The 12,396-nt window shown below is 42.8% G+C and overlaps 1 protein-coding gene across 6 annotated transcripts in view; it reads right to left on the bottom strand.

Moving 5' to 3' along the window:
- Positions 1-5,207: 5,207 nt before the first annotated feature.
- LOC130282257 (hexokinase HKDC1-like) overlaps positions 5,208-12,396 on the bottom strand; it is a 62,991-nt gene continuing 55,802 nt past the window's right edge. For all 6 annotated transcript variants that reach the window (XM_056530299.1, XM_056530298.1, XM_056530301.1 and 3 more), the window contains one exon: positions 5,208-6,294. In XM_056530299.1, the coding sequence (XP_056386274.1) occupies positions 6,141-6,294 (154 nt within the window). In that variant the 3' untranslated portion in view covers positions 5,208-6,140. The remainder of the gene's footprint in view (positions 6,295-12,396) is intronic.

The raw sequence follows: 12,396 nt of genomic DNA on the forward strand, positions 1-12,396 counted from the left end.
ATAACTTACAAGGGCTTAACAAGCAGAGTCACAGGAAGCCGGTGTTTATGGACCAGGGAGGCATCAATGAAGTCACCATCGGAACCAGAGTCCAAAAAGGCAGAAGCAATGAATGAAGTCTTAGCAGCAGTAAAAACGTGGACCGAAGTGGTTAAACGAGGAGAAGTAGAATTCACACCTAGGGTCGTTCCTCTTATTTGTCCTAGATGCGAGCGTTCTCCCAGACACAGAGGATATATAGAACAGTCTTTGAGAAAGTGCTCCGGACTGGCACAATATAAGCACAAATTCTCATTGCGTCAACCGGATCTTTCCTGCTGCATTAAGCGAGAGCGGTCCACTTGCATAGCCTCTTCAGCAGGAGTCAAAGAAGACTGTAGAGGTGGACGTTAGAACACTGGTGCCAAGCGAGGAAATCACCATGTTCGGACAGGTTCTCTTTCCATACAAAGTTCTTCCTGCCTCTCAGCAAAACGCCCATCAATATGAGTGGCTAAATGGATAAGTTCACTCTGGGTAGATGGAGGATCTCGTGCAGCGAGAGCATCTTTGATTCTACTGGACAATCCTTTTTTAAATGTAGCACACAAGGCCTCATCGTTCCAAGCCAGTTCAGAGGCAAGAGTGCGGAATTGAACTGCGTAGTCATCAATGGAGGAGTTCCCTTGGCAGAGGTTCAGTAGAGCCATCTCGGCAGAGGAAGCTCTTGTGGGTTCTTCAAATACATTGCAGAATTCTTCAAGGAAGGCCGGCAGATTAGATGAGAGGATTTGCCCAGACCAAGGCTTTTCCGGACAATAAACTGACCACAAACGCCTCTTTAGCTTGATCCGGCAGGAACTGATCCGCCATGAGCTCAAAATTCATAGAACACTGTGTCACAAAGCCTCTACACAACTTGGGATCACCTTCATACTTCGTGGGTAGGGATAAACAAAGCTTGGATCCAGAAGGAGCTGCAAAAACAGGTGGAGAAACAGGAGCAGGTTGCGGCTGCAGTTGCTGTTGTTGCTGCTGTATGGCAAGAAGCTGTTGCATCAAGGCAGACGATTGATTCAGTTGTTGCGCCTGATGGGCTAACTGCTGCGACTGTTGAGCCACGACGAAGGAAAGATCCGAAACTTCTGACAGAGCTACCTCAGCGGGATCCATGGCCGCATCTTACTGTAAGACTCACGGCAGTAGGCTGTAGCACTCAGGGTAGTAGTGGATCCGCTGGACCTATGTGGTAGATGACGTGGGCCGTGCCAAGGAGCAGAGTTTAAGGTGCCGCTGGTTTTCACCAGAGCCCGCCGCAAAGCAGGATGGATTTGCTGCAGCAGGCGGCACCCAAGTCGCTACACCTGGCATGACTCAACCACACAGGCGGCTGAGGAGATTCGAAGCACAGGAGGGATATGGCAACTTGTGGTCTGGATAGCAGAAGGTCAGGGCAGGCGGCACAGGAGCAAGGTCAGGTCACGGAACATTGAGGTCAGGAACACAGCAAGGCAAGACTACAAACACTTTCTCTAGGGCACTAAGGCGAACAAAGATCCGGCAGGGGTTAGTGGGAGGTGCTGATACTTATAGGATAGGTGCAGGTGTAGATGATAATTACGGGCGCACTGGCCCTTTAAATCTTAGAGCTCCGGCGAGCGCACCCTAGGAGGTGGGGGCACGCACGCCGGCGCTGCGAATCCCAGCCCCGCTGGAAGAGGAGGACAGAGGAGGGGAGAGCTCACGGCCAGCATGTCTGGCCGGAGCGCAGAGCGTAACATTTATTATGTACTGTATTTGTTTAGTAAAGATACATTTTTACTGTTGGTCAGACAGGAGTTCTAAAAACCTTTTAATGTACCCTAAACAAGTCCAGGAGTTGTTTCCAAAAACAGAACATCACATGTCTTTGGGTTGTATCTGATATTGCAGCTCATTTATGCAAACTCGTTTATGTTTTAGAACAGCCAGGGGTGGACTGACAGGTCAGGCACTGCCCAAAGGCCCGGGCCAAATAGGAGGCCCACCTCCATCATGTTCTTTTTTTTTTGTTACAGTTATTTCACAGGGCTAACTCCAGTCCCACTGTTTTTCATACCATCCCAACATTCAGACATAGTAAATTTGTAAAATAGTAAAGACTTTTCAGGCCATGCACTGTAATCTGCAGAAATGGAGAGGGAGAAAGCTTTCCCCGCCCCCTCCCAGTCTGTGTGGCTAAGCTCTGACTGGTGGAGACACTTCTCCCTTAGAAACAGAGCGCCATGGAGCAGCGAAGGAGAAGATTAAACCCCTTTTCCTGGCCACCCTGATCCTACACTCAGTGACTACCCCTGTAAATAACACAGTACTTACACTGTCACTGATAAGGAGGGGAGAGAAGAGGAGAACAGCAGGCTATGACTGATAACACAAAGGAAGAAAGATTATTATTTTTTTTTTCCAGAATTTTATTCTACAGCTATAGGATTACAACTCCCACTGTAGTCTGTCTGATCAGCCTGTGCTCCTTCTAAAGCTGGGTTCACACCACGTTTCGTTAAATACAGTTCCCGTATACGGCTGGGAGGAGGGGACGGGGCTTAATTGCGGCGCCCGCACTCAGCCATATTCGGGAACCGTATTTAATGCATGTCTATGAGCCGACAGGAGTGAACCGCAGCCTCCGGTCGGCTTCGTTTTCGGCCGTATGCGGTTTCCCGACCGCAGGCAAAAACGTGGTTGGCCGCGTTTTTGCCTACGGTCGGGAAACCGCATACGGCAGAAAACGAAGCCGAACGGAGGCTGCGGTTCACTCCGGTCGGCTCATAGACATGCATTAAATACGGTTCCCGAATATGGCTGTGTGCGGGCGCCGTGATTAAGCCCCGTCCCCCTCCTCCCAGCCATATACGGGAACTGTATTTAACGAAACGTGGTGTGAACCAGCCTTACCTTGATCCTGGGGAGGCACACAAACCACACTGGAAGTTGTAGTCCTACTTGAATTTTTACTCTCTAAAATACAGTTACCCTATGACTCTGCAGCTTCTGGATAAGTAAAAGGCTCAGCTGACACGTACTTATTTTTGCTGCAGTACATTTTGCTGCCCATTGACTTCAATGTATAGCAAAATCTGCTATAGAAAATCTGTAGCAGAAAATACACATGTAAATGTACCTTTAGGGTGCGTTCACACCGAGGAATAGGAGAGGAATCCGCGCGTAAAAATTTGTGCGAAAATCGTGCTGAATTAACGTGGAATTCTGCATGGATTTTCCACGCGGCATATAGGAGGAAACTTTTTTTTTTTTGCTCAACTACAACCACCAATTGGAATTTCGCACAAATTCCGTACAAATTCCATGCGGATACGATTTCAAGAGGAAATTTTTTTACCATTGACTTCAATGGACTTCTGCTCATGTATTCCGCAAGACGAAAGAACATGTTCTTTCTTATAGCTGAATGGAATGCCGCCGCAGAATTCCGCAAGCGGAATTTACGCAGTGTGAACAGTGCAGAGTAAAATAGATTGAAGTCAATGGCAAAGCAAATGTTAATTATTTCTAAGTGGAGAATTCAAGACGAATTACTTGAGTAGATTCCCCTTGAATTACTCAGTGTGAATGCACCCTTATACAGAATAAACTGCCAAAATAAAAACCATTAACATTTTGACTTAAAGTATATTGATTTTTACTCACTGACAGTTTGGTGGTATTGTTCAGTTTTGGTATGGTTGTGTTATCCAGTCATGGTATGGAGATATTGTTCAGTCCTGGTATGGAGATGTTATTTATGCATAGTATGGTGGTTTTATTCTGGTACAGCAGTGTTATTCAGTGACGGTATGGTGGCATCCCTCAGTTCTGGTATCGGGTTGTTATTACGTGACGGTATGGTGGTATTTTTCAGTACTGGTATTTATTTAGTGATGGTATGGTGGCATTGTTCAGTTCTATTATCGGGTTGTTATTATGTGACAGTATGGTGGTATTTTTCAGTACTGGTATTTAGTGATGGTATGGTGGTATTGTTCAGTTCTGGTATGGAGGTTTTATTCAGTCATGATTTGGTAGTGTTCAGTTCTGGTATGGCAATGTTATTCAGTCATGGTATGGTGGCATTGCTCACTTCTGGTATGGCGCTGTTATTCAGTGACAGTATGGTGGTATTTTTCACTTCTGGTATGGCGGTATTGTCCAGTTCTGGTATGGCAGTGTTATTCAGTCACAGTATGGGTGTATTCAGATACAGTATTATTTGAGGAAGGGTGAATCTCTGTATACAGATAGGGGTACTGGGGCACAGTCCACCCTAATGACCACCAAGAGTGGGTTGTGCGCTAATAAGAAGCATATATATTTATCAATCATGCTGCTGAATATTATATCTATTATTCATATATAATGTCAGTATATAGTATAAATGCATTTGTGGGGACCAGTATATAGTAAATTTATATGTAGGGTCAGTATGTTGTATAAATTCTTATGTGGAGGTATGGCTCACACATGGGTAAATGGTGCAGGGGGGGCCCCATGATCCTCTATTGCCTCTACTGTCCACCCCTAAGAACAGTGCTTCCCAAATGGCCCTCCAGAACCTCCCAACAGGTCATGTTTTCAGGATTCCCTTAGTCATTCATAGGTGATATAATAATGGTCAATGTATCAGGCATTACCACAATTATATGACCTGTGAAAGACTAAGGAAATCCTGGAAACATGACCTGTTGGGGGTGCGTGAGGACCATTTGGGAAACACTGTTCTAGAAAATTGACTTATTAGTAGATATTATAAAACACAAGTCCTGCTCATCTACAGAATAGAAGTAGTTTAGATCATTTTCATTACATAAAAAATACTAAAACAACATAAATATAGTATGGCATTTATCATTGTCTTTAGACTGTTTTTTGTGTCTAAAAAAAAGGCGCAAGCCGAGTTTATTTGCGCCTTTTTTGTGCCTTTTGGTTTACACATTTCTGCTGGTTTTGAGTTGCAATCCACTGGTTTTGGCAATACCCATGATATGGAAGGGTTTTATGAACTGCGCCTTTTTGTTAAAAGGCGCAAAGCCACTGAAAAGTCTCTAAAACTACACCAGCCCAGACTTAGCTTAGCTTTTTGGTGTATGTGAAGAGAGAAATTTCAGAAAATGTTTACCTGTACAATATTTATGAAATACCCTGTGAACATTTAATAAATCTGGTGCTCCTACACATCAACAGCACACAAAACAAAGGGGTGGAAAAATGCTTCACTTACACATAGAGTTTTGGGATTTTTACTATTTTGTAAGTGATGAAACAAAATAAAGGAGCTGTTTTACAGGCAGACACACAATGTGAATATATTACCTCTACAAATGTAATTCATACATAGTGCGGATACTAAAAGATCCTGTACACTTGATAGACGTAATCCATTAAAGTATTTTATGTTGGGGAATATAAATACTGTATATAGGCTGCAATCTTTATTCCTCCATTCAATTTCAGACCCTTGATACATAAGGGGAGATTTAGCAAGACCTGTGCTGAGAAAAAGTTCACCAGTTGCCCATAGCAACCAATCAGATTGCTTCTTTTATTTTTTAGAAGTATTGTTACAAATGAAAGAAGCGATCTGATTGGTTGCTATGGGCAATTGGTCAACTTTTCCTCTCCACTGCTTTTGATAAATTTTACCCATAGTTTGCAACCTGCTTCTGGTTTCTGACTTCTCCCTTATGTGGCTGTATTCTCCCATGTCTGTTTGCCCAGGATGCTACGGCTTTATTTCTGCACTACTTTCCTCTTCTACAAACATTGAAGGATCTCTTCTCCTTTGCACTGACAGACCATGAAGCTGATCTGTCCTTCCTTAGTACTATGATGCTTTTCTCCATATTCACACACTAATATGCTGTATATTACCTCCACCCATATCCCTACTTGTATCTCTAAAACTAAGACAAGGGAGAGGAAAACTAGGTGGAGCAAGGAGCATTCTATCTATGTTAGAGGCAGCAGAACAGCCAACCTTGTGAAAGAGTTACACAGACTTTGCAGCAGGATACTAATAGAAAATAGTTAATACTTTTTAAATTGTTATTTTTGTGACACTTTGTATATATTTATTGTTGAGTGTTGCATGTGTTGTAGACTCAGATAAGTTTTGCTTTGGTAGCCATCTAATTCTTGTCCTGTTCCTCTCTACTGTGGAACTTTTTGGCCACTGCAGTGATAAGTGCGGCTCCCTTTCCACTGCCATCTTCTGAAAGGATAAATGTCACATCACATTGCGGTGACAACTTCTTCACAGTTTCTTGCATGATTCTAGAGAAACTAAAAAAGAACAAGAAAGAATGAACATACTAAAATATGCTATTAAGTCCTCTGAATATTCTATATCTAGAGCAGCTCAAAAGTTGTCAAATTTGTGTACATTACCAGCAAAGAGTAGTATTTGTAACCATTACATGTATAATTCTTATATACCTTTTAAAAAGTTAAGGCTGTCTAGAGTTTTGGTTAGCAGGGATAGCCTAGGACTTTAGCACTTAAAAGGCTTATGAATCTATTTATTTACACATTCTAAAGTGGTCGGACTGGGGTGAAAACATTAAGAGTGTAAGTGCAAGAGTGGGCACAGTCATAATGGCAGGGGATCTTGGAAGGTGAGTACATAATGGCAGTGTCAGGTGATCATGGAAGGTTAGTATTCTTAGAAGGTCAGTATTAATTATTTCAGTCATCCAGATTCACAGCTCGGTAAAATCTGTAGGCCTGTCTTTTTAACTGAAGATAAATTCACAATTTAGCACAAGGCAATTTCTTAATTTTTTCTCCCAACATTGAGTGAATCCATTGTACTTCTTCTACTTGATTTGGAAAAATATTGCATTATTAATTTAAAATAATTTACTTCCAATTCTTTTTCATGAAGCCCAACAATGCTCAGCTTTAATGTTGACATTGTTGTGTGTCATATCTAGGATTTGTGTGTTTGCTGAAAAGTAGAAAAGCTTAATAAATATCCTCAAGATGGGAATTCCACAATTTTTGCCAGGGACTGCAGAACCTTATCTCAGATGACATGTAACAGTGCCAATTATCTAAGAGCATTATTAATCAAAGGATATTTAAAGGGGTTATCCAGGAAAAAACTTTTTTATATATATCAACTGGCTCCAGAAAGTTAAACAGATTTGTAAATTACTTCTATTACAAATTTTTAATCCTTTCAGTACAAATGAGCTGATGAAGTTGAGTTGTTCTTTTCTGTCTAAGTGCTCTCTGATGACACCTGTCTCGGCAACCGCCCAGTTTAGAAGCAAATCCCCATAGCAAACCTCTTCTACTCTGTGCGGTTCCCAAGACAAGCAGAGATGTCAGAAGAGAGCACTGTTGCCAGACAGAAAACAACAACTCAACTTCAGCAGCTGATAATTATTGAAAGGATTAAGATTTTTTAATAGAAGTAATTTACAAATCTGTTTAACTTTCTGGAGCCAGTTGATATATATATAAAAAAAGTTTTTTCCTGGAATACCCCTTTAAGTGCTATGGAAGTATGGGCAGGGCAAGCTCTAGTGGCACCCAACACAGGGGTTTCAGAATGTTCCCCATCATGTTTCATTCCATGAAGATCACCATGATAATCAATCATCTGCCAACCTTAACCCCTTCAGGACCAAGCCCATTTTGGCCTTAAGGACCAGAGCGTTTTTTGATCATCTGACCACTGTCACTTTAAACATTAATAACTCTGGAATGCTTTTAGTTATCATTCTGATTCCGAGAATGTTTTTTCATGACATATTCTACTTTAACATAGTGGTAAAATTTTGTGGTAACTTGCATCCTTTCTTGGTGAAAAATCCCAAAATTTCATGAAAAAATTGAAAACTTTGCATTTTTCAAACTTTGAAGCTCTCTGCTTGTAAGGAAAATGGATATTCCATTTTTTTTTTATTATTCACATATACAATATGTCTACTTTATGTTTGCATCATAAAATCGATGAGTTTTTACTTTTGGAAGACACCAGAGGGCTTCAAAGTTCAGCAGCAATTTTCCAATTTTTCACAAAATTTTCAAACTCGCTATTTTTCAGGGACCAGTTCAGTTTTGAAGTGGATTTGAAGGGTCTTCATATTAGAAATACCCCACAAATTACCCCATTATAAAAACTGCACCCCCCAAAGTATTCAAAATGACATTCAGTCAGTGTTTAAACCCTTTAGGTGTTTCAGAGGAATAGCAGCAAAGTGAAGGAGAAAATTCAAAATCTACATGTTCTTGTAGACCCAATTTTTGAATTTTGCAAGGGGTAAAAGGAGAAAAAAAATTTATTACTTGTATTTGTAGCCCAATTTCTCTTGAGTAAGCAAATACCTCATATGTCTATGTAAAGTGTTCGGCGGGCGCAGTAGAGGGGATTTTGGAGAGAACATTTTTCTGAAATGGATGGTTTTTGGGGGGCATGTCACCTTTAAGAAGCCCCTAGGGTGTCAAAACAGCAAAAAAAAAACACATGGCATACCATTTTGGAAACTAGACCCCTTGGGGAATGTAACAAGGGGTAAAGTGAACCTTAATACCCCACAGGGTTTTCATGACTTTTGCATATGTAAAAAAAAAAAAAATTACATAAAATGCTTGGTTTCCCAAACATTTTACATTTTTAAAAAGGGTAATAGCAGAAAATACCCCCCCCAAAATTTGAAGCCCAATTTCTCCCGATTCAGAAAACACCCCATATGGGGGTGAAAAGTGCTCTGCTGGTGCACTACAGGTCTCTGAAGAGAAGGAGTCACATTTTGGCTTTTTTGGAAGCAAATTTTGCTCTGGGGGCATGCCGCATTTAGGAAACCCCTATGGTGCCAGGAGAGCAAAAAAAAAAAAAAAACACATGGCATTACATTTTGGAAACTAGACCCCTCGGGGAACGTAACAGTGTTACAGTGAGTACTTACACCTCACAGGTTTTTTGAACAGTGGGCCATAAAAGTGAACATTTTTTTTGCACTATATTGATAGTGTTACCCCAAATGTTTCATTTTCACATTGGGTAATAGGGCAAAAGGCCCCCAAAATTTGTAGAACAATTTTGTCTGAGAAAAAAAATACCCCATATGTGGATGTAAATTGCTCTGTGGACGCACTGCAATGCTCAGAATGGAAGGAGTGAAAATTTTGTCGAAATTGAAGTCGGGGGTCATGTGCATTTATAAAGCCCCCAACAGCAAAAAAAAAAACACATGTGACACCATTTTAGAAACTACACCCCTCAATGAACGTAACAAGGGGTACAGTGGGAAATAATACCTCACAGGTTTTTTGAAAAGTGGGCCATAAATTGAAAAATTAGATTTTTTTTTTACACTAAAATGCTGGGGTTACCCAATTTTTAACATTTTCACAAGGGGTAATATGAGGAATTGGGTTACAAATTTTGGAGGGCTTTTTCCCCTGACTATGAAAATACATCCACATATGGGGTAACTTGCTGGACAGGCGCACAACAAGGCTCAGAAGTCATAGATGTCAGTTTGTATTTGAGGCCTATGGCATATCAGTAGCTGACGTTAACATATATTCCGAGGAAAATACAAAAATGAAACACCTGCATGTGACACCATTACAGAAAGTACCCACCCTAAAGAATGGGTATAGGGGTAAAGAGGACATTTTGAACGCACAGGTGTTTCCTAAATTTATTTTCCAGGAATGGATGAAGGGTAGCTTTTGAAAATTGCAATTTTCAACCTATGCTCTGCTTCATCTTTCTGGGAACAACTAACATGTGACTCCGAATTGTCGCCTGGAAATACGACAGAGCTCAACGAGAACTCTTCGCATTTGAGGCGGATGTTTTTTACGGACCTAACAGTTACATACATTCGGAGGAAAATACAAGAAAGGAACACCCACATGTGAGCCTATTACAAACAGTACACCCCCTAGGGAAGGTGTATAGGGTGAAGTTGAGATTTGGAACAGACGGGTGTTCCCTTCATTTATTTTCCAGGAATGGATGAAGTGTACTATGGGGGGGGAAGAAAATTGCAATTTTAGTACTGATATTCCCAGAATGATGACCCAGAGTACAGCCAAAAGTAAAAATGATGCCCGCCCCAAACCCTATACTCTGAATCATCATTCTGGGAAGGGGATGTGTGGGGCCGTCCCTATTCTGTTACCTCAAATGCGCACCCCGCTTAGGTGGGGAGAGAGAGCATTGCGCATTTGAGGCAACTGCAAACCTCCAATGCTGTTGACTCTGTGTCCCATGACCCATTTTTTAGGGGGAAGAACAAAAAAAAATATTGGGGGTATTGGTAAAAAGGTTTTGGTTTTGGCAGTTTTTTTTTTTTTTCTGGGGGGGGGAGGTTGTTATAAAATTTGGAAGACAATGTACTCTGGACTGGTACATTGGAGTCGAATTGTGGGGAATGAAAATTGGGGCAAAGGATGGAAAATTTTGTACTCCATGGAAGTGTGATACTCCCTGAAGCAGCCTATGCAGAGGCCCGGATGATCGGGGCAAGTGTCGCATTGAATGGTGGTGTCCTTCCGAATCCCCCTCTTGCGACCCACTCTGCATTACTTCTGAGATCGTCCCTTCTTTCCAGTGTGGGGGATCACACCTGGAAAGTGTTGGCCGGGGACGATCCGGGGACCTTAAGTTCCAGAGGTTGTCTGACCCGCTCTTTGGTGGTCACCATAGATGAGGGCCTTTAGAACTTCCTCTTGGAACTCCAGGTATGTCCCTGTGTTGCCAGCGTACTTGTACAGTACAAAAGAGTTGTACATGGCAACCTGTACCATGTAGACCGCAACTTTTTTGTACCATACCTTTGTTTTCTGCATGGCATTATATGACTTGAGGACTTGATCACAAAGATCAACTCCCCCCCCATATACCGATTGTGGTCCAGAATACAATCGGGCTTGAGGACCGGTCCCACGGTACCTCGCACAGGGACAGGAATGCTGCCATTCCCTTGAATAGTGGTGAACATCCCTCTTGTCCTTATACCGGACCAACAACAGGTTCTCATGGGAAAAGGCACAGGACTCACCCGGGGGATAGGAGTCTGCAGGGGATAGGAAGGAAGGCCTCTTTGATTCTTCCGGACTGTCCCACAAGCGAGCGTGGATCTGGCGGCGAGGGATGTGAAGAGAGGGATACTAGTATAAAAGTTATCCACGTAAAGGTGGTAACCTTTATCTAGCAATGGGTGCAAAAGGCCCCAAACGATTTTCCCGCTAACACCCAAAATGGGGGAACAATCTGGGGGTTCAATGCGGGAATCTCGTCCCTCGTACACCATAAACGTGCAAGTGTACCCGGAGGTACTCTCGCGAAGTTTATACATCTTCACACCATACCGCGCCCGCTTGGTAGGAATGTATCCCCTTAAAGCTGATGAGAGACTCATCAATAGCGACCTCCCTTCCAGGGACATAGGCCTCCCAAAATCTGGCCCCGAAGTGATTGATGACCGGCCTGATTTTATACAGACGGTCATACGCCGGATCAGTTCATACTGTATAGGGGTGTGTATGTATTGCCTGACACTGGATTTTTTAACTAGACCCATATGCAGCACGAGGCCCCAAAAGGTTCTCATTTCGGCTGCATCGACTGGAGTCCAGCCACCGGGTCTAGCTAAAAGTGAGCCCGGGTTAGCGGCGACAAACTGTTGGGCATACAGATTCGTCTGTGTAACCATTAGATTAACAAAGTCTTCACTGAAAAAATTACCGAAAAAGTCCTTTTCAGTTAACCCGGCGATGTTAATCTTGATTCCTGAGTCGCCCCAGGGGGACTCATACTAGCATGGGGCACAGGGTCAAGGGCAGAGGAGGTTTGCGGCACCGCACGGCGGCGTCTCCGCCGCCTTGGTGGCTCATCATCAGAACTAGATGATGAGGAGGATGATGAAATAAGGAAGGTGGGGTCTTAATCGTCCTCTGAGCCGCTCTCGGTGTCGGAGGCAATTATGGCATATGCCTCCTCCGCCGAAAACACTCTGCGGGCCATTTCCCTACTCTAATGGGGATACGGATGTGTGTGTGTGGGGGGGGGGAAACTTTATTGGTGTATGTGCTGTGTGTGGTGTGGTGCGATACTACTTCCCTAGCCCGCCCTAACCCTCCCTAACCTAATCTAACTAAACTAACCCGCCCTAACAGAAAAAAAATAAAAAGGGGACTTAAAAAAAAAAAAATGTTTTAAAATGGGACTTCTAGCGTAAAAAAGCCCTTCGCCAAAAAAAGCGTTTATCTAATCAGTGGTGTGCGCACTGATTAGCGCTTGTGGCGGCAGGGGGCGCAGAAGTCAGAGGGGGTCCGGCCACTCAGCCCAGAACAGTGGCTGGTGGCTTGTACACAGACCCCCACACAAAAAACCCGAAAAATAAAATTAAAAAAAGCTTA

This window comes from Hyla sarda, chromosome 7 (assembly GCF_029499605.1).
Source record: "Hyla sarda isolate aHylSar1 chromosome 7, aHylSar1.hap1, whole genome shotgun sequence".
Classification (NCBI taxonomy): Eukaryota; Metazoa; Chordata; class Amphibia; order Anura; family Hylidae; genus Hyla; species Hyla sarda.